The 21,723-nt window shown below is 43.6% G+C and overlaps 1 protein-coding gene across 1 annotated transcript; it reads left to right on the plus strand.

Annotated features, from left to right (window-relative positions):
- Window positions 1-1,110: 1,110 nt before the first annotated feature.
- On the plus strand, window positions 1,111-21,639 carry Ppm1g (protein phosphatase, Mg2+/Mn2+ dependent 1G). The gene is made up of 10 exons (XM_032908987.1): window positions 1,111-1,419; window positions 15,252-15,321; window positions 15,778-15,863; window positions 16,292-16,424; window positions 17,748-18,163; window positions 19,102-19,233; window positions 19,533-19,767; window positions 20,060-20,189; window positions 20,613-20,715; window positions 21,027-21,639. Exons 1-10 carry the CDS (start codon window positions 1,300-1,302, stop codon window positions 21,228-21,230), a joined length of 1,629 nt encoding a protein of 542 aa, XP_032764878.1. The 5' UTR covers window positions 1,111-1,299; the 3' UTR covers window positions 21,231-21,639.
- The last annotated feature ends 84 nt before the right edge of the window (window positions 21,640-21,723 follow it).

A 21,723-nucleotide genomic window follows, 5' to 3' on the forward strand; every position in this document is an offset into this window, starting at 1 on the left:
CCTGGAACCCGAAAGACAGCCATGTGGGTGCTGGAATTGAACCCGGTTAAAGTGGAAGAGCAACCAGTGCTCTTAACCTCTGAGGCAGCTCTCTAGTCCCTAGTTCTGTTTCCAATCAGTTGATTTTCTTTTACTTTCGGAGAATTATTCCCTTCCGTCATATACAATCTATACTGAAGAGAATCTGCCGTATTGTCCCTCCATCTTTACTTACTACCCGTAACCAGGACCCTAGTCTTAGTTCATCACGTTCAGATTAAGAGCATTCTAACCAGTTACAGTACCCACCACTCTTCCTTCTATTGTACAGTGCACACAAAATCAGACTAACAACACAAAAAGGCTGCACCAGCGAAATGACGTCCACATTACCCATCTTGATATTTAAGGCCATCGCTAGATCTGTTCCTACTTAATCTTTCTCCACAAGGAACCCAGCCTTCCTCAGTAAGCCTCCCCCAATGTAGTTTACACTTCCCTCAGTCCTACAGCCTTGTAACCGCATTCCCTTCTCCCGCGGCTTAACGCCACCCTCTGGCACCTTCTCCGAGGGTTAAATCTACAGTTGGCGAGAAGCATCTCATTCCCGCCTTTGCTCTCGTCTCACCCAGCACTGCAGCAAGCAGTTTCTACCCTGTATTAATTCGAATTTTCTTCACAGACCTAGGTCTCCGCTTTCCTTTGTCAGTACAGGCCTCACAGAGCCTGGCCAAATACCGCGGAAGCGCAGAACAAACGCTCGTCAACTTTAATTGAAACGAATCCGGCGGGGTTTGTCGGAATCTGAGGGTGTGTGGAGGGAAAGAGGGAGGGACAGGGCTGACAAAAACCGCAGGAAGCGACTGGAAGCCCCAGATACCACACAAAAGAGACTTGAGGCAAAAAATGCTGAAGGAACAGCCCTAGAGTAATACACAGCTAGAGGAGATGGCCGCACATTGTCGCCGCTCCCTCCGGCCTCGTCCGTTGGTGGGCGTGGCAATCAGTCTCGCGGGAGCGGCGGTTGGGCGGGCCGTTGTCCCCGAGGGCGGGGCGAGTTGCTAAGGAAATGACCGCCCGCAGCGGCTCACCGCGCCAGTAGGGCGGGGCCTGTAGTAGCGCGGTTTCCGCTTCCGCCCTCTCCCCGCTCCCGTCCCGTTACCGCCTCCTAGCCGGCCTCGCGCCTTTCGCCGGCACCTTGCGTCGGCTGCGCAGCCGGGCCCGCTCCTTGCCACGCGCGCCCCCGGGGGCCCCGGCTCCGGCGCCGGCAAGGGTCGCGTCCCGCTCACCTGCCCCACAGGCAGCTAGCCATCCGCCGCCATGGGTGCCTACCTCTCTCAGCCCAACACGGTGAAGTGCTCCGGGGACGGGGTTGGCGCCCCGCGGCTCCCGCTGCCCTACGGCTTCTCCGCCATGCAAGGCTGGCGCGTCTCCATGGAGGTGAGACGGGGCCCCAGAAGCTGGTCACTGCATGGCAGGAACCTGACAGAGAAAGGGAGCGAGGGGGATGGGGTTCTCCTCAAGCAAGGGTCCCTGACGAGAGCCTGCAGCCACGGTGCGGGAGGTGGCGGCGAGCGCGGGATCCGGGCGGAGAAGGAGCGGCTGGAGCTTGGGGACCGCGGCCTTATGGCTAGTGGCTGCGGGAGCCCTGCCATGTGAGAAGAGGCACCTTCCGCCCACTGGCCGCGGTCTCTCCGTACCTTCGCGCCATCCTCTGGTGCCAGCCCAGCCCTCCAGGTTTACAGGCGGCATGGGGTGTAGTTGTCAGAGTGAAGAGGGAAGACTTGCTATTTGTTCGCTTATTGGTCGAATGGATGTGAATGACTGGTTCGTTTTTATTCTTCAAATATGTGATGTGGCAGGCCTCTTGGGGCTACAAACTTGATGGCGAAAAGGAGCCCGGGTAATAATGTGCTTCCCATTCTTAACCCTCAGTTGCTTTTAGCCTTAGACACCTCGTGTTAATTTCAGAAGCCCCGCTTGACCTTCGAGAATTGTCATTCGTTAGTATTCTTTTCGAAACCTTTTCCGACCTTTGGGAAAAGAATTGTGTCCGTCATTAGGCTTGCTTTTATTTTATTTTTTAAATATGCTTGCGATATTTTTTCTTACTCGATTTCTTTAAAACTTACCGAGTTGTCGTTTTTCTGTGCCTATAATTTAGTTTACTCGATTTTCAGCTTTTTCGTCAATCTTTTTCGTCACCATTTACGAATAACTTTTTTTTTTTTTTTTTAAAGAAGAATCCACTTTGGATGAAAGGGGAAAAAACCCGTTTGGATTAATAATGTTGAGCAGATGTGAAACTACATTGAACAGGGAAAACTGGGTGGTAGGATGGAAGTGGAAAGATGGACAGTGTGTCTTTGAGAAATTTTGTGTGAAGTCTAGGTAGAGGGACTAGTGAAATGCTGTAATTATGTCTGGAATCGAGGGTTTATCCATTGAGTAGGTGGGCTACAGGTAACAGCCAAATAGTTTCCCTTGGGGATTTTTCTCAAATTCCCTCACTCCTCCCTGTGGTTAGCTCTGGAATGACAGTGTGAACCTAAATGGTTTGTTCTCAGACTAAAAATTTATTCTCACCAGCCTTTGATGATGGCTCTAGCATTATCTAGGTCTAGCGTCTAGATGAACAATTTCAGGAAGGAGAGGGTCCTACTCATCTGGCTCAGCACTCACAAGTGACAGCTTGGAAATTGAGGCCTAGAAAGATCAGGGTACTTGTACCTTCTTTTTTTTTTTTTTTTTTCTTTTTCTTTTTTTTCGGGCTGGGGACCGAACCCAGGACCTTTGCGCTTCCTAGGCAAGCGCTCTACCACTGAGTCAAATCCTCAACCCCCTACTTGTACCTTGATACAAAGAATTTTATTAAGTTGTTCAAGACAGTAGGTGCTGTTCCTATAGGTGTGGAACTAAAGTACAGCTTTCCTATTTCTCAGCGGCACTGACTGGGTAAAGTTAGAGATAACTGAATATAGCTTCAGAAGGAAGGCCATGGGGATGGCCCAGTGGCTACGAGCACTTGCTGTTCTTACAGGGGACCAGAGTATGATTTTCAGTGTCCATGTCAAGGAGGTCACAACTACCTGTGATTCCAGCTCCACCGAATCCAGTGCCCTCCTCTGGCCTCTGCTGAAACCGCATTCTCTCGGGAGTGGGGGGTGGGGATGATGGTGGGGGTGGGGGTGGGGGTGGGGAGGGGCTTAGCAGGAAAGCCATGTTAGTCTGGCTAGTGTTTGCATTGGCTATGGTGTTCTTTTACTCTCATCTCATAGACTTTTCAAGTTTTTTTTTTTTTTAAAGATTTATTTATTTATTATATATGAGTACACTGTCGCTGTCTTCAGACGCACCAGAAGAGGACGTGGGATCCCATTACAGATGGTTGTGAGCCACCATGTGGTTGCTGGGATTTGAACTCAGGATCTCTGGAAGAGCAGTCAGTGCTCTTAACCGCTGAGCCATCTCTCCAGTCCAAGTTTCTTGTTTCTTAATTTATATTTATGTGGAATGAAATGGTTTTCCATTTTGGGGGGGAACTCTTTCTAGTTTTCTTTATGAATTGTTACTTGAGTGTTTTTAGATCTAGGAATTCTGTGATTTCACTTCTCTGCCAAGCCTTTCCCTTTGTTTTTTGGTTCCTCCATTGGTGATTGGAGATGTACTTCATTTTGAGTGTAGAGCTGTTTAGTGTGTAGAATTTTGCTCAACTGTTCTTGAGACCATAATCTTCATTCTAAAAGTCAATCTGAGCATTAAAGCCTTCCTGCTGTGCTTTCCCTGGACTGACTTTTGTTTGAGTAAATATGTCTAATCTTGAAGTACTATTTCATTTCAGATCCTTTTCTGCTTCATGGATACTTTCTTTGTAGGTTTGTTTCTTCCCTGAAAGTATTACATAGTATCTTTGCTATTATAAGGAAGTTACAAAGATACTATAGTTTCTAGTCTCAAAGAATCAGACAATAAGATCTTGACCTAAGAGTATATATCCCTCAATAGGCCAAAAAGGTAGGGAAGCGTTATGCTATGTCTTGGTTCCTCTTTTCCTGAGGAACAGGTTTGATTCCACCAATTTACATTGTCGCCTTGATTCTAAAGACTGGGTTCAGGTAAGGTTATATTAGTGTACCCTACAAAAGTTACTAAAATTTTGACACAGCCTTAGACCTGTTTTACTCCCTCTCTTGAAGCAAGGGTGGTGGTAGTCATCAAAAGCTGGCATTTTATACCTTCTGCCTCTTTGCAACCCTCTTGCTGTGGGGGGGGGTGTCAGTACTGTAATGATGTTCCCCTTCTTTGTGGTTTGGAGGGATCCTCCAACTTGAGGTATCCTGTGGGGTTAAGAGAAGGGGGGAGAGGTGCTGAGAAACAAAAAATTGTGAGGTTTTGGTGACTTTCGAGAAGTTCAGTTTAAACACAGTGTACTGTTAAAAGGAAAAAGAATGTCGAGGCTCCTCTGACAGGAGCAAAACAGTTTTGTGGAGAGTTGGGCTTTTATAAAATTCAATAAACACTTCCCTTTTAAATTATTTATTTAATGAGTGTTCTTTCTGCATGTATACCTGGATGCCAGAAGAGGGCATCAGATCCCATTACAGATGGTTGTGAGCCTCTGTGTGGTTGCTAGGAATTGAACTCAGGACCTCTAGAAGAGCAGCCAGTGCTCTTAACTGCTGAGCCATCTCTCCAGCCCACTACTTTCCCCCTTTTAAAAAAACTCTGTCTGTGTCTTTTTTTTTTTTTTTTTTTTTTTTAAGCATTGTTTGGGTGTGGGTATGCATGTATTATAGCACACATGTGGAGTTCAAAGGACAGCTTGTGGAAATTTTATTTCTGTTTCTACCTTGGAGGTCCTAAGGATTGAACTCAGGTTGCCCAGACTTGGTGGCAAGTGCCTTTACCTACTGTTACTTCTGTAGCCTTTTTGAGAAGCTGAGGAGAGGAGACAGGGATTTATTATGTAGCCCTGTCTGTGCTGGAACTTTCAGGTATCCCGTCCACCTCCTGAGTGCTAGGATTACAGGTTTGGATCACGGTAACCTATACGGTATTGGTATGTTTTGAGTCTTAATTTTGAGTGGTCATCATAAAAGATTATTGAAGGGTTGAATAGATGTTATCTCAGCAGATAAGAGCAACTTGATGGGGGTTGGGGATTTAGCTCAGTGGTAGAGCACTTGCCTAGCAAGTGCAAGGCCCTGGGTTCGGTCCCCAGCTCCGGTCCCCAGCTCCGAAAAAAAGAAAAGAAAAAAAAAAAGAGCAACTTGATGCTCTTCCAAAGGACCCTGGTATGGAGGCTAACAACAGCCTTCTGTAGCTCAGTTCCAGAGTATCTTACACCTTCTCCAGGCCTTCTTGGGTACCAGGTGCACATGTGATGCACAGATAATTCAGGCAGAATGCCCATACACATAAAGATAATATTTTTTTTTTTTAATTCTTTTTTTCGGAGCTGGGGACCGAACCCAGGGCCTTGCGCTTCCTAGGCAAGCACTCTACCACTGACCCAAATCCCCAACCCCAAGATAATAATTTTTTATTTATTTATTTGGTTTTTTTTTCTTTTTTTCGGAGCTGGGGACCGAACCCAGGGTCTTGCGCTTGCTAGGCAAGCGCTCTACCACTGAGCTAAATCCCCAACCCCAATAATTTTTTTTTAAAGAACATCTTGAATTGAATATCATTCTGAATAGAAAACTCTCAAGATGCGTTGCACGATTTATTTGTTTTGATTGAAATGGTCTTACATAACCTGAAACTTACTGAAGTTGACCTTGAGCTCCTCACAGGAGTGTCTCTCTGGTTCCTATAGAAGTCAGAAGAGGGTGTTGGATCCTCTGGAACTGGAGTTACATATAGTTGAGTCACCATGTTGGTGCTGGGAACCAAATCCAGGTTTTGGTTCGGCAAGAATAACCAATGCTTTTAGCCAATGAACTATTTCCTCCATCCTCCTAGGTATGACATTTTAAAGTGTCATTGATGTATTCTGACTCATTCCATCCTTTTTTAATAGCTGAATAATGTTTCTCCTAATTCTGTTTCTTCATTGCTGATAGATGTTAAAATTTGCACATTTCCCTACATACAATGTTAAAATTTGCACATTTCCCTACATATGTATACAACTTTTTGTGTGGAAAGAAATCTTGGGTATATACCTAAGAATGGAATTGCTATGAGTGATATTAGGAAATGTATATTTGCCCTTTCCCCATATTTTCTGTCACATTAAAATCCTTGAATTCATCAAAGTAGTGTCTTTTGTATGCTAATGAACTGCATGATAGCTGGTAGCTCCTTTGTATCTCTAGGATGAGGACTTGTCACAAGAAAAAGTGATATGCAGTAGATAGTTAGGGCTTTTCCGCACACATCCTTAGCCTCCAGGGACAGTAGAGGGGCTGATTGATTAATGGCCAATAATTTGATTAACACCAAAGGAGTTCAGGGGGCTTACAACAGAATGTATAAAGATTCTTGAAAAATGTGATTACCAAAGGGCATGAAAGCTGAGCCTCAGTCTGTTGAGAAAGTTCGATGCCCAAGCCTGGACTCACTAAATACTTTCCTGAATTCAGTGATTTGTCCTAGCAAACTGATTGAACATGGGAAGGAGTTTCAGGAACTTCTGTCCACTGCCTGGTGTATAAGGAAAAAACTGACCACTGAATTTTTTATGTATTTTGAGAATACTTTCAAGGTATGTTAATCCCTCACAGATAAGCTCTTACCAGTGTGAGGAGGTTCTTTTTCCCCCTAGTTTGGTTAAGTCCTAGACTTTGTTAAATGCTGCCTTTTTTCTTTTCCTTTTTTTAAATAAGGATTTTATTTTGTCTGTTTATGTGTATGTGCAGTTGCCCACAGAGTCCAGGAGGGATCATAGAATCACTTGGAGGTAGAGTTTCAGGTGTTTGTAAGCTCCCTAATGTGTGTGGGTGATAGGATTTGAACTCTGGTCCTGATAAAGCAGTAAGTGATCTTAATGGCTGAGTTTTCTCTCCACCTGTCAAGTGCTTTTATTTATGTTTTAAAATCTATTAAGCTAACCATGTGGCTTTGGTGTACTGCATTAATTTTAAATGCTAAGCCTAGCTGTATTCAGCATATGAATTTTTTTGGTCGTTAAGTATGAATAACCCTTTTGAAGTGTTGCTGGATTTGGTTGGCTACTATTTTGTTGAGGTTTGTTTTGTTTGTTTTGTTTTGTTTTTTGAAGGCTATTTTATGTATGTGAGTACATTGTCACACTTCAGAAACACCAGAAGAGGGCATAAAGTTGCATTGAAGATGGTTGTGAGCCACCATGTGGTTGCTGGGAATTGAACTCAGAACCTCTGGAAGAGCAGTCAGTGCTCTTAACCTCTGAGCCATCTCTCCAGCCCTTGTTTTGTTTCTTTGGTGCTGTTTTTTTGAGACAGGGTGTTTTGGTGCCTTTTTTTTTTTTTTTTTAAGATTTTATTTATTACTTTTGTATGGGAGTACACTGTCGCTGTCTTCAGACACACCAGAAGAGGGCATCGGATCCCATTACAGATGGTTGTGAGCCACCATGTGGTTGCTGGGATTTGAACTCAGGATCTCTGAAAGAGCAGTCGGTGCTCTTAACCACTGAGCCATCTCTCCAGCCCCCCCCCCTTTTTTTTTTTTTTTTTTTTTTTTTTTTTTTTTTTTTTTTTTTGGTTCCCTGGGGATCGAACCCAGGGCCTTGTGCTTCCTAGGCACGCCTACCACTGAGCCCAAATCCCCAACCCCTTTTTTTTTTTTAACAGAGCCTGGCAGTCTTGGAAATCAATTTGTAGATCAGGCCAGCTTTGAACTCCACCTGCCTCTGCCTCCTGAGTGCCAAGATTAACAGCATGTGCCACCACCAAGTAACTGGTTTGTTTGGTGTTAGTATGAGGATAATAGGGCCTCATAGAATAAGTTAGAAATATTGCCACTTAATCTATGTTTTGGAGAATATGTGGAGAATTGATACAAGTATTTCTTGGAATCCACAAAGACCCTGTTAGCCTGTTGATAAGATTGTCAAGTACCTTAGATGAAATGAAGAAGGTATGATATTGCATGCCTTTAATACCAGCATTCTGGAAGTAGAGGCAGTCGTATCTCAGGCCAGCCTGATTTTTATAGTGAGTTCTAGGCTAGCCAAGGCTATATAGTAAGACCCTGTCTCAAAAACCAAATTATTATTATTAATAGTGTTATATTACATATAGTTCACTTAAACCTAACCATACTATTTAAATTGTGTCTCGATTACTTATGTTACCTAATAGGACCAATTTTATTAATGTTTCTATTAGTAGAATTCACCAATGAAACCATATTATCTTGGACTTTTTGGTGGGGAAAGTGAGTTGTGAATTGTTTGTTTGTTTGTTTGTTTTTAATTGTGTTCGGGTCTTTTTGAGACAGTCCTCACTGGTTGGCCCAAGTTGGCCTCTAAGTCACTGCAGTACTCATGCTCCCCATGCCTCCCAAATACTGGGATTGTAATAGTGTATGCTACTACTCCTGGCTAAGATTTTAATTGTTACACATAAAGTTTACATGTTAACCACTTGTGTACAACTTAAAGCTGAATGTGATAGTACTTGTCTAATCCCAGAATTTGGGAGGTAAGCAGGAAGGAGTTCAAGGATTCCCTCTGCACACAAAGCCCTATTTCACAATGAAAGTGCAGTTTTGTAGTGTTCAGCAGATTCACTGTAGCTCATTTTCAGCACTCTTCATTTTGGAAAACTAGAACTCTACTCACAGGACAGTTCTTCAGTCCCTGAGAACCACTATTCTATGGTCTGTACGAGGACTGCTGTTGCTGCTGCCCCTTCTGCCCCTGCTGCTGCTTTTTCTTCTTCCTCTTCCTCCTCCTTCTCTTCCTTCTCCTTCTTCCTTCTTTTGATGGTAGAGGGATTGAAGCAGGATCTCATTATGTAGCCCTAAATGGCCTAGAATGATCTACTTGTGTTGGGCTCTCTGTGTCTCTGCCTCCCAACTGCTAAGATTACAGGTATGTACTAACCATGCCTGACTTAGTTTTTATTCTTCAACAAATACATGCATATAATGATGTATTGTGTGTGTGTCATACCTACTTATGTGGTTGTGTGCATGGGTGCATGTGCTTAAGTAACGGCCAGAAATTGGCATCAGGTGATTTCTTGTGTCTTCTTGAAGCTCTGTCATCATATTTTATGAGATGACACTGAAGAGCTCCAGAGATCTGCCTGTCACAGATGTGTGCTGCTGCCCGGCTGCTTTGCTTTGTTTCTGAGACAGGGTCTAATTATGGAACCCTGCGCTCTCTGAGTGCTGGGAATCAGAACTCAATTGCATGGTAGGCATTTTACCAACTGACCCATCTCTCCGGCATGAACAAGCCTAATTTTTAAAGTTATATGATATTATATTATCCTTTAGGGCTGTTTGATTTGTTTATTATTATTACATGTATTTCTTATGTGTGTGTGTGGGGGGGGAGCCATTCCCATGCCATAGTACACATGTGAAGGTCAGAGGATAGCCTGTGGGTGTCCTCTCCTTCCTCCTGTGTGGGACCCATGGACTGCACATCAGGTTTGATGGCAGGTAACTTTACCTGCAGAGCCCTATCACTGGTCCTTTTGTTTGGTTATTTAAGGCAGGGTCTGGTGTTGTCTAGGCTGGTCTCAAACTCATTGTATAGTTGAGGATATTTAATATTTCTTTGGTTTGGTTTGGTTTGGTTTGGTTTGGTTTGGTTTTTGGTTTTTCCAGACAGGATTACTCTGTGTGGCTCTGGCTGTCCTGGAACTCACTCTGTAGACCAGGCTGGCCTCATTCACATGCCTGGCTCTGCCTCCCAAGTGCTAGAATTAAAGGCATGTACCACCAATGCCCAACTAATCTTTTTATTTGTTGATTCTCCAGATTTTACCTCCCGTATTCTGGAATTATAGGTGTATGCCACTACAACTGGCTTATTTTAAAAAAAAAAGTTATTATATTTATATTAGCACACTGTAACTGTTTTTAGACACACCAGAAGAGGGCATCAGATCCCATTACAGATGGATGTGAGCCATCATGTGGTTGCTGGGAATTGAACTCAGGACCTTTGGAAGAGCAGTCAGTGCTCTTAACCATTGAGCCATCTCTCCAGCCCCAACTGGCTTTTTTTTTTTTTTTTAATTAAAAAGATAATTAATTTCCTTCCTAACTGCTATTGAATCTTTTGACTTAACAAGGATTTAGATAAATGTGTATAGCATAAATCTTTATTACGTGGTTGATTTGAAAACAGAACAGTTGTCAGAAGATTGGCATCAGAGAAGAGAATTAACTAACCCTTTATTAATGTGGATGAACCCATTGTTTAGAATGTCAAAAGGGCTATGGGATATATGACTTAGTAAAACCAAGGTCTAGTAGCCTTACTCAGGTGACTTCATGCTGGGTGTATTCTGAGTCATCTCTTTTAGACATCATAGTAATTATTATATTTCTGGGTGTCATGCAGCAAGTGAAGAGTATATCTTTAAGGTAGTTGTCCTGAGACATATGGGAACACTTCATCTTTGTTAATCTGTTTTGCATTGCTGTGACAAAATACCTTTATTAAAGAAAAGTCTCAGATCAAAATTTGGAGGTTAAAGCATGATTTGCTCCACTCTGTTGAGAGCCATGTGGCAAATGTTAGGAGTACATGTAGAGGAAATCATTTGTTGTTAAGACAAAGGAAGCAAGAGACTAGAGATGACTCAGGCTCTTTTTGTCTCTCTCTTCATGATAAGCAATCTTGTGGGACTAATACACCCTACCAGACTTGACCCATTCCTGAAAGCCAACATTACTCTGTTCATGAGGTTGGGGCCTCTGCCTAAATCCCTTCTACTGGGTCTTACTTTAAGGTTCTGTTATTTTAAAACTACCACACTGGGGGCCGGGCCTCTATAGAGCATATACATACACTTCTGGATAGCAAACCATATATAACCATAGCATCATCCCGAGCAGACATGAAGGATCTGCTATATTGTGGTAGCATTTGACCCCAGAGTACTAAGGAAATTTAAGACAATCTTTGCTTTTGCATGCTGGTTTAAAATCTGGCTTTGGACATAGGACTCCTCTTTCTCATGGAACATTGTATAACAATATGAGGTAGTATTTGTTCAGTGTCCAGTTATTGGTAAAGAAAAGAAATACTGCAGGTTTAGAGCACAGGTATAGTTGGGAAAGGCCCCTTAGAGTCACTGGGATGTAGAGTGTAATGTACAGGGAGGTAGTGGTAGGAGGAAGGATAGGAGAAAAGACCGAGTGTATCCATTCTTTGCTGGGTAGTAGAAGGAGCATTTGTGTTACAAGTGGAGTAGTTGGAAAGTAGCCTTGGGATTAGGACATTGGGTTATACTCGTGTAAGGGGGATTAAAGCAGAGTAAGGAACAATGTGATGAAAGCTACCCTCTGTGATGAATGGCAGCTAGGAAGGTGAGGACGGACTGCTATGAGGTGTTGCTAGGGCAGTTAAAATTCCACAGCAAGAAATAAGACCAGGGTTAAAGAGATGATTTAAGAGGTTAAGTACACTTGTTGAATTTGGGTTCAATTCCCAGTATTCACATGATGACTCACAACCATCTGTAACCCTCCTTCCAGGGGATCCAGTGCCTTCTTCTGACCTCTGAGCATCAAGCATACGTATGGTATACATACAAACATGCAGATAAAACACACAAAAAGTAAAATGAATAAACCTAATATTGTTAAAGAAGATAGATGTAAGGTGGGGGGAAGCTCAATTGTTATCTTTTAATGGAGTCTTCTGTGTTCCTATTTATGGGAGTATTTAAGTGGAAGAGACAGCCTATAGGAACAAGCAGTTAAAAGTGTAGAAGTTCAAAGAAGTACTTGAGAGTAGAGAGGGAGGTGGGGGGGGAGAGGGAGAGAGGGGAGAGAGGGAGGGGGGAGAGAGAGAGAGAGAGAGAGAGAGAGAGAGAGAGAGAGAGAGAACACGAGAACATGAGAGAACTGTTTGGATTGCTCTTATTGACAGAAGTGTTTGATCAGGCTTGAAGAGGAAATGTTAATCTAGACAGAGAACTGGAGGTAAAGGAAATTTAGATAAAGATAGAGAGAAAGAGAGAACCTTGGAGTGGAATATTGAAGATGGGTATTTCTGGTAAGGAATATGTAAGAGGTTAGTTAGCCTGTCAGCTAAGAGTGAGAGAGCAATAGCACTGAGAACTGGAACAGTGTAGGAAAGATTGAGACTGGCTGTGTGCAGAGCATGTATAGGCACACACACAAATGCTGAATGGAAGTAGTGGCTGCAGTCAACATGACCTCATATATTTTGTGTCCAACAGTGCTCAGCGTTTCTGGTACATGGCTAAGGAAAGAAGTTGGCAGTTATACAAATTTGGATGAGTTTTTCTTGATTGCTAGAGGTAGTGTCAGAATACTTGTCTGTGGCTCAGAAAAGGACAAAAAAGCCAAGAATAAAGATTCTGAGTAAAGATGTAAGTAAATTAAAGTTCTTAGAGAAAGTGGGGCAATTCCAAATACTGACGCCCATTGATAATCTCACTGAAAAATGAAAGTAGTGTGGAATCATTCTGGGAACTAAGACCTGGGTGTGAGAGGAATCTATTATGGGCATTTCTCCTCAATAAAAAGGACAAACAAGAAAAGTGTGGACCGTGTGCCAACCTTTAGAGCAGAGTATATAGCAAATGACAGTATACAGTGGACTTTTACCTATTTTGTGTTATCCTAGTGACCGCCCTGAGATAAAGTGGTTAAACTATTGTTACTCCATATTATAAAAGATGATAAAATTGACACATACACACCCCCCCCACACACACACACTACAAGGTAGTTGCCAGAAGATCATGTAGTACCGTATACCCTCTCTTCTCTATCAGTTAATTCTATCAACTGCATATCAGAAATATTAGGGACCTCTATAAAAATACAGTGACTTATCCTGTGATCCCAGCACTTTCGAGGATGAGGCAGGAGAATCATTGAGGATAGCCACATAATGGGATCCTCTCTCAAACACAGAACAAAGCAGGCCAAGTATGGGGGTACATACCTTTAATCCTAAAACTCGGCAGAGGTGGGTAGCTCTCTGAGCATGAGGACAGCCTGGTGTACAGAGTGGCATTGCAGGACAGCCAGGGCTACATAGGGAAACCTTGTATGGAAAAGCCAAAACAAACAGTAGGAAGGTCTAGGAAGATAAACACCAGCTTAGATGAAGGGAGGCTGGCTAGCATGGCTCACAGTGGAGGAGTTAGAAGAAGGAGAATGTGATCTTTGGTCTGTGGTACTTACCTAGGTCCTGGAGATGAAACGAAAAGGTACTCTTACTTGTTTCTGGGACACTTTGACCTGAAAAGGGGGCAGGGGGATCCTTTTGTTATATCTTTATTCCCTGCCTTATGATTTATTTTCTTACCTCAAAACTATGCCATAGTCTTAGTTCAGCTCCAATAGAAGAATTACTACATTCAGATTTTCTAAATTTTGATATAAAATTTTAAATACCGGTACCTGAAAGAGAAAGGAAAATTATGGTTGACATTAACTCATGCAAGGTAAGTAACCAAAGTACAGTGTTGATTAGTATTTAACCCTCTGTCTGAAGAGAGTATCTGAAGAGAGTTTGGATTGTCTCCAGGGTATGGTGAATAAGCTGTAACACATCCACCAAAGACCTGACAGGCTTCTTGAACTTTGTCCTACTTCACAATATTAGTTTGAGACATTAGAAAATTGTTAGAATACAGTCAGACTTTTTAATGAATAATGTTAATGTGGCCAGGGCCTTTTCTAACTTCCTTTTAGATGTGCTGTGCCATTGGAATTGAATTTGTTGTAAGAATTCCTTTGTAAATCTAATTTCTCTAAGCTAAAGATAGCTTCTTAAGCTTTGGGAAGAATTTGTTAAGATGTCGCAGTGCTTTTTAAAAAAGTATGTCTGGTGCACTGTTGTCTGGTGCTGTTAAATTCTTCTGTAGGGGTCTCTTTATGTTTCAGGTTTGTGAGGTCCTAAGGAGGTTTTCTTTGACATTTTCTTCCTTGAATATCACTATTTATTCAATAAATAGTTTATTATCACTATTTATTCTAAAATAGTTTTATCTTTTTAAAAAAGATTTATTGTTTTTATTTATTTTATTTGTTTTATGCGAGTACACTGTCGCTGACTTCAGACACACCAGAAGAGGGCATCAGATCCCATTACAGATGGTTGTGAGCCTCTGTGTAGTTGCTGGGAATCGAACTCAGTACCTCTAGGAGAACAGTCATTGCTCTTAACCACTGAGCCATCTCTCCAGCCCTGAAGTAGCTTTATCTTTTTTTTTTTTTTTTTTTGGTTCTTTTTTTGGAGCTGGGGACCGAACCCAGGGCCTTGTGCTTCCTAGGCAAGCGCTCTACCACTGAGCTAAATCCCCAACCCCTATCTTTTTATCACATACATTTACATAGTTTGCAGGAAGGGTGTTCATGTGCCATAATATGTGTGTTCAGAGGACAACTTGTGGGGATGTGTTCTTTCCTTCTATTGGGGATAGCCAGACTTAAGTAGGTAGGCTTGTCAGCAGGCACCTTATCTCTGAGCCATCATCACATGGACTCAGAAGTAACTTTAAAGAGCCTGAATTCTAGACTGAGTGGTGGTGGTACACACTTTTAATCCCAGCACTCAGTAGGCAGAGGCAGGCAAATCTCTGTACATGCAAGGTCAGCCTGGTTGGTCTACAGAGTAAGTTCCAGGAGAGCTAGGGCTACACAGAGAAACCCTGTCTTTAAAAAAAGAAGAGGGGAGGAGGAAGAAGAGGGGGAGGAAGAGGAGGAGGAAGATGATGATGACGACGACGATGACAATGACAACAACAACAGCAAAAACCAAAGGGGGAAAAAAAACAACCAAGAAAACAAAAGAGCCTGCATTCTGAGTCTTTCTATAGCTCCAAAGGGTCAGGTCTAGGCTTACTAAGCAGCTAATAGCCAAATAGTCTGTGGACCGAGATCTCCTGGAGAGGAAGATGGACAGAGGTCGTGGTCTGCTTCTGCTTTTCACAGTCCTTTCTTGTGCCCTTCTCTGCCTTGTTCTCCTGTATTATTATAATCTCCTACTTTCCTTTCTCATTTCTAGTCCATGTTTGGCCAGCCAGAGAAGGGTTATGTTACAAAGATATGAAAGTACCTTGTACCTGAGATATAGGAGAAATTGTGTTTGAACTCGATTATGTTATTTCTTCTAGGATGCTCACAACTGTATTCCTGAGCTGGACAATGAGACAGCTATGTTTTCTGTCTACGACGGACATGGAGGTAACTTTAGCCGATCATATTGGTGACTGTCTAAGACCCCACTCTCAGGCTTACTGATGGACAAGAAAGGGATTCTTTGTGCTTCCACTTTCCAGGATTGAACTAAGTATCGTGGATAAGAAAATGTCGAGGATTTTATTACTGTACTCAGAGGAGGCACCTTATCTCTGAGCTGTCAATGTTTTCATGACCATCAATGTTTTATCTCTGACCCAATGTTTTCAGGGTCACACTTTGCCGTTGTTCTTTTTTTTTTTTTTTTTTTTTTTTTTTTTTTTTTTTCGAGCTGGGACTGAACCCAGGGCCTTGTGCTTGCTAGGCAAACGCTCTACCACTGAGCTAAATCCCCAACCCTTTGCCGTTGTTCTATAGCTAGGTCTCAGGTGTGCTAAGGTGTTCATCACCTATGTACTTGTGTGGGGACACACTGTTTTGTTAATAAAACCTTTCTTTTAGGGGAAGAGGTCGCCTTGTACTGTGCCAAATATCTTCCTGATATTATCAAAGATCAGAAGGCCTACAAGGAAGGCAAGCTTCAGAAGGTCTGTCTTTCTATACTGTCAATTCTCCACTTGAAGGGTTCTCTCGTATTTTCCAACTCTGGCTTCCTTTTGCACTCTAGCTCCTGCTTATCTATTGCATTTCTTCAAGTGTTCTATGCCCCAAACAGACTGCTTCCCACTTGGATATTTTTAGACTTACATTATTCTCTCAAGTCTTTAAACCACTTTATCTGTGTGTCTTGGTGTGATTGACACACACACACACCCCCCAGTGTGCATTCCCATTGTGTACCTACAGCTGTGTGTACTGGGTGAGTGACACACACACACACACACACAGACACACACACACAAACACACACACCTGCCCCCTGTGAATATGGATCCCCATGATATGCCTACAACTGTGTGTATTGGGCAGTTGATTTGTATCCACTGGAGTTTCTTATACTACTTTGCTTATTCAGGCTTTACAAGATGCCTTCTTGGCTATCGATGCCAAGCTGACTACAGATGAAGTCATTAAGGAACTGGCGCAGATTGCAGGGAGACCCACTGAAGATGAGGATGATAAAGAAAAAGTAGCAGATGAGGATGATGGTGAGTGTGGCATCTGTGTTAGAAGGAAATGAGCAGTTGATTATCAGTTCTGAGAAATGATGGCTTCCCAGGGACCTGGGGAATTGTCCCATGAAAGGATACACAAGAATCAACTAAGCTGGCTTATGGGGGCTCACAGAGGCTGAACCAACAATCAGGGAGCCTGCATAGGACTGACCTAGGCCCCCGCATAAATGTTACAGTTGAGCACCTTGGACTTGTGAGATTTCTAACACTGGGACCAGCGGCTGTCTCTGACTCCTGCTGGCCCTGGAGACCCTTTTCCTCATTCCAGGTTGCCTTTTCCAGCCTTTATAAGAGGGGAGGTGCCTAGTCTAGTTGCAGCTTGATATGTCATGTTTATGTTTGTTTGATAGCCTTGGGGTGCCTGCCCTTTTCTGAAGAGAAACAGAAGGAATGGATATCAGTGGAGGCACTGGGAGGAAAGGAGGGAGGGGACACTTCAGTCAGGGTATAAAAAGTAAAATAAGAAGAACCCTGGGGTTGGGGATTTAGCTCAGTGGTTTCCGGTCCCCAGCTCCGGAAAAAAAGAAAAGAAAAGAAGAAGAAAAAAAAAAAAAAAGACTAGATCATACCTTGAATAAATGAAAGTCATTATTTAAAAAGAAAAGAAAAGAAAAGAACCCTATATGGGCTAGATGGTGTAGATGGTGGTGGAATGCCCTCAATCCCAGCACTTGGGTAGCAGAGGCAAGCAGATCTCTGTAAGTTCAAAGCCAGACTGATCTACAGAGTGAGTTCCAGGATAGCTAGGCTACACAGAGAAATCCTATCTTGAAAAACTTAAAAAAAAAGCCCCTAAACCTACACTTTATATGTATATGTCATGATAAAGAGAAGTGACCTTTGTTCAGTACATAGCTCTAAGCATGTTTACATGTATTATATTTTGTTACTCTAATGAGGTTTTCCTGGTTCCTGTTGTCATGTATGTGCTTTTTTTTCAAGATTGAGGCAGTTGTTAGCCTTGATAGCCATATATTACAACTTAGCCCTTCTAAGCTATTATGTGGGCTTTCTGGGCCTCGGTCAGAGTAAAGGTTTCAACCTAATACAAAGGACGGGTACAAATGGGGAAATATAACTGATGTTCTTCCAACTAAGAAAGGAGTAAAAGATCAGAAAAAGCCTACGGAGGAAAACTTGAGGGTTTGTTCTTCTGCAACTCGAATAGTGAGTAGAGCCTTAGAGGGGGAAGGTAATGAGGAAGTGTGTCCTCAGGTTACAAAAGTTAGTGAAAGGCACTGATCTCCTTCCTATGAGGAGTTTAGTATGGGGCTCTGACTTAGCCTTTTCCTGCAGTGGACAATGAGGAGGCTGCATTGCTGCATGAAGAGGCTACCATGACTATTGAAGAGTTGCTGACACGATATGGGCAGAACTGTCAGAAGGGCCCTCCCCACACCAAATCTGGAACTGGGATAGGCGATGAACCAGAGCCCCAGGGCCTCAATGGTGAGGCTGGACCTGAGGACCCATCTAGGGAAACTCTTTCCCAGGAAAATGGCCCCACAGCCAAAGGCCACACAGGCCCTTCCTCCAACTCAGACCATGGGACTGAGGCAGGCCAAATTGGTGAGCCCGGTACTGCTACTGGTGAGGCTGGACCTTCCTGCTCTTCAGCCTCTGACAAGCTGCCTCGAGTTGCTAAGTCCAAGTTCTTTGAGGACAGTGAGGATGAATCAGATGAGGTGGAGGAGGAAGAGGATGACAGTGAGGTAAGGGCCTGTGAGGGCAGACTCTACTGAGGTTGCTGTGAGGGCCTCTTTGGTACTTTAAGGTTGTTTTTTTTACTATTTCATGAGAGAGAGAGAGAGTGAGTGTGTGTGTGTGTGTGTGTGTGTGTGTGTGTGTGTGTGTGTGTGTGTTCCTGTATAGTTTCATGGCTTGTTTGTTGAGGTCAGAGAATATATAAATTGCATGAGTCAGTTCTCTACTTCTCTCACATGAGTTCTGGGTTATTGGGCTTGACAGCAAGTGCCTAATTGGCTCTCTCACCCCTTCTTCCTTATACTTTACATCATTTTCCAATACTCATGTATTCTACATTTTAGCCTTTGAATACATTGTCTCCACCAGTACAAGTTCCTCTAACCCTCTTACTTTTTCTTTTATTAATCTTATATTCAGAAAAAATAGCTTTTCTTTAAAAATAAACATTCATTTGATTTTGTGTTGTCCGTGTGTGTACCTGAGTACTAGGGCATGCTTTTGGAGGTTAGGGGACAACTTGAGAGGGATAGCTTTCTCCTCTACCATGGAAGTTCTGAGGATTGAACCTCAGATAATAGGTCACCAGCCTCTACCCTCTACCCTCTAGCACAACAGAGTGATTTATTCTGGCCTTTCAGGATCTGACTCCTAGAGAACAGAAAGGTGTTTTTATTATTTTAGGTATTTGGGTTTCTCCTTTTTCCAACAATTTATTCTCTGGAAGGTTTTTCAACTGGCTGGCTTGGCCTTCCCCGGGGAAAACTGCCCACACACCTGTGCTGAGGCCATCCGACCCCAGTTCAGAATGCCAGTTTGTCATGCTTTTGCTATTCTGTCCCCTGCCTCAGATTTCCATGATATTGAGATTGGTAGTAAGTTGGGGAAGGTGGGTATGGGGAAGTCTCAATATCCCAGTCTCAGTAGCTTGGAATCTTCCTGGTAGGAATGTAGTGAGGACGAGGATGGCTACAGCAGTGAGGAGGCAGAGAACGAGGAAGACGAGGATGACACTGAGGAGGCTGAAGAGGATGATGATGAAGAGATGATGGTCCCTGGAATGGAAGGCAAAGAGGAGGTGTGTGGGAAGGGAGGGAGGGACTTTGGAAAGGACAAAGAACAAGTATAAGCCTCCTGAGTTTGATGTTAGTCAGTATATCCTCTCGGTGTTTTAGTCTTTAATTCATGATCAGGAGGATTAATTCTGCAGCAGACACTCTTAAGGGTAGTATGGACAAGAATGCTTTGAAGTGGGCGAGAGAGCATGCTGCTGCTTCTGGACTGCTCTTCCTGTTTGTTAAAGCTCTCAGATAGAGAACTGTGTCAGAGGAGAGCACTCATGCCTAGAAGCTTCTGCACGGCTCTGTTCCTTTTCAGCCTGGCTCTGACAGTGGCACAACAGCAGTGGTGGCTCTCATACGAGGGAAGCAGTTGATTGTGGCCAATGCAGGAGACTCTCGCTGTGTGGTGTCTGAGGCTGGCAAAGCTTTAGATATGTCCTATGACCACAAACCAGAGGATGAAGTGGAGCTGGCACGGATCAAGAATGCTGGTGGCAAGGTCACCATGGATGGACGAGTCAATGGAGGCCTCAACCTCTCCAGGGCCATTGGTAAGGATTAAGAAACTAGGGAAGTCTTGGAGTCTTGTCCTGTGTCCCCAAACTACCAATAGCAAAATTTAAGCCCTGTGCCCTTCAGAATAATCTCATGCCTTCTTTGTTCTTAAACATCTTTGTGAATGGTAAGGTTATACTTCCTGTATTCTGGATGATAAAGGCAGATGAGCTCTTTATTCTGAGAGCAGATCTGAAACTAGAAAGGGAGGGTGGACCTTAAAGATTTGACCTACCTCTAATACAAGTCTGGGAGTTATTCAAACTGATCACTGCTCTTACCTTTCAGGAGACCACTTCTACAAGAGAAACAAAAACTTGCCCCCCCAGGAACAGATGATTTCTGCCCTTCCTGACATCAAGGTGCTGACTCTCACTGATGACCATGAATTCATGGTCATTGCTTGTGACGGCATCTGGTGAGCACTGGTGGAAGAAATACCCTTAAACACCCTTATGCAACCTTACTAAGGCTTGGAACTACAGTAGGGTAGCTTCAAGGCTGGCTTCTTGGTGAGTTAAAACCACCAATCCTGGGCTGGACAGATGGCTCAGTGGTTAAGAACACGGACTATTCTTCCAGAGGTCCTGAGTTCAATTCCCAGCAATCACTTGGTGGCTCACAACCCTCTGTAATGGGATTTGACACCCTCCTTTGGTGTGTCTGAAGACAGCTACAGTGTACTCATATGCATAAAATAATTATTTAAAAAATATTAAACGCCCACCAAGCCTAAGGCAGCTGAGGAACATTACATGGGTGTTGATGTTTCCTGCATCAGTACTGCTGCCTACATGCCTTTGGTAGGATTAAGGATTCTGACTGTCGTTTTTTGACCCAGGAATGTGATGAGCAGCCAGGAAGTTGTAGACTTTATTCAATCAAAGATCAGCCAACGTGATGAAAATGGGGAGCTTCGGTTATTGTCATCCATTGTGGAAGAGGTAAGTCTAAATTGGAGGAGGGTGCCTGGTTTACACAGACAGTCACATCTTCTCTTGATGAGACCAGAGGCTGGGAATAGTGTTAATTAGGAGACACACTAGAAGACCTGATTAAAAAGATGAATCTTTCCTCGTTTCCCTGATACAGTCTTAGGCCTCAGAAATTCACAAAAATTTCTGTTTTGTGATAATTGTTGCCCATTCCTTCTCTCCTGCCACCATGTATCAGCAAGGATAAGCCTTCTTATGGTACTCTTGGTTCCCGGGAAGGTGTTCAAACCTGTGGCTAAACTACCTCAACCTTTTTGTAGCTGCTGGATCAGTGTCTGGCCCCAGACACTTCTGGGGATGGTACAGGGTGTGACAACATGACGTGCATCATCATTTGCTTCAAGCCCCGAAACACAGTAGAGCTTCAGCCAGAGAGTGGCAAGAGGAAACTGGAGGAGGAACTCTCCACGGAGGGGGCTGAAGAGAATGGCAACAGTGACAAGAAGAAGGCCAAGCGGGACTAGCAGTCAACCAGACCCTACCCACCTGGACTGTACTGAGCCCTTGGACCCGAGACTGAGTTTTGTCCTTTTCTTTTAGCCTTAGCAGTGGGTATGAGGTGTGTAGGGGGCTGGGCGGCTTTCCTCAGCGCATTCCAAAGAGGGCTCTCCCTCTGGACGCGGCAGCCTGGGAGCCTCTGCTGTCCTCTCCAGCCTCCTCCTTACTCCTTGGGCTCATCGACTATCGGTTCTGTGCCTGTGCTCTGTTGTGTTGGAGGGAAGGACTGGTAGTTCTGATTTTTACTCTGTGAACACTTTATTTAAGGACATTCTTTTTTATTGGCGGCTCTGTGACCCCTAGCCGCTTGCACCCGCTCTCTGTTGTACACTTTCAAGCAACACTTTTTCAGACTAAAGGCCAAACAAAAGCTAATCGTGCTCGTAGTGTCCTTTTTTCCTCTCCTACCCTGGCCCCATATGGGGTAGCTGTTGGTGTATGCCTGTGTGTGAGTCCTGA

The sequence above is a fragment of the Rattus rattus genome, chromosome 7 (assembly GCF_011064425.1).
Source record: "Rattus rattus isolate New Zealand chromosome 7, Rrattus_CSIRO_v1, whole genome shotgun sequence".
Lineage (NCBI taxonomy): Eukaryota > Metazoa > Chordata > Mammalia > Rodentia > Muridae > Rattus > Rattus rattus.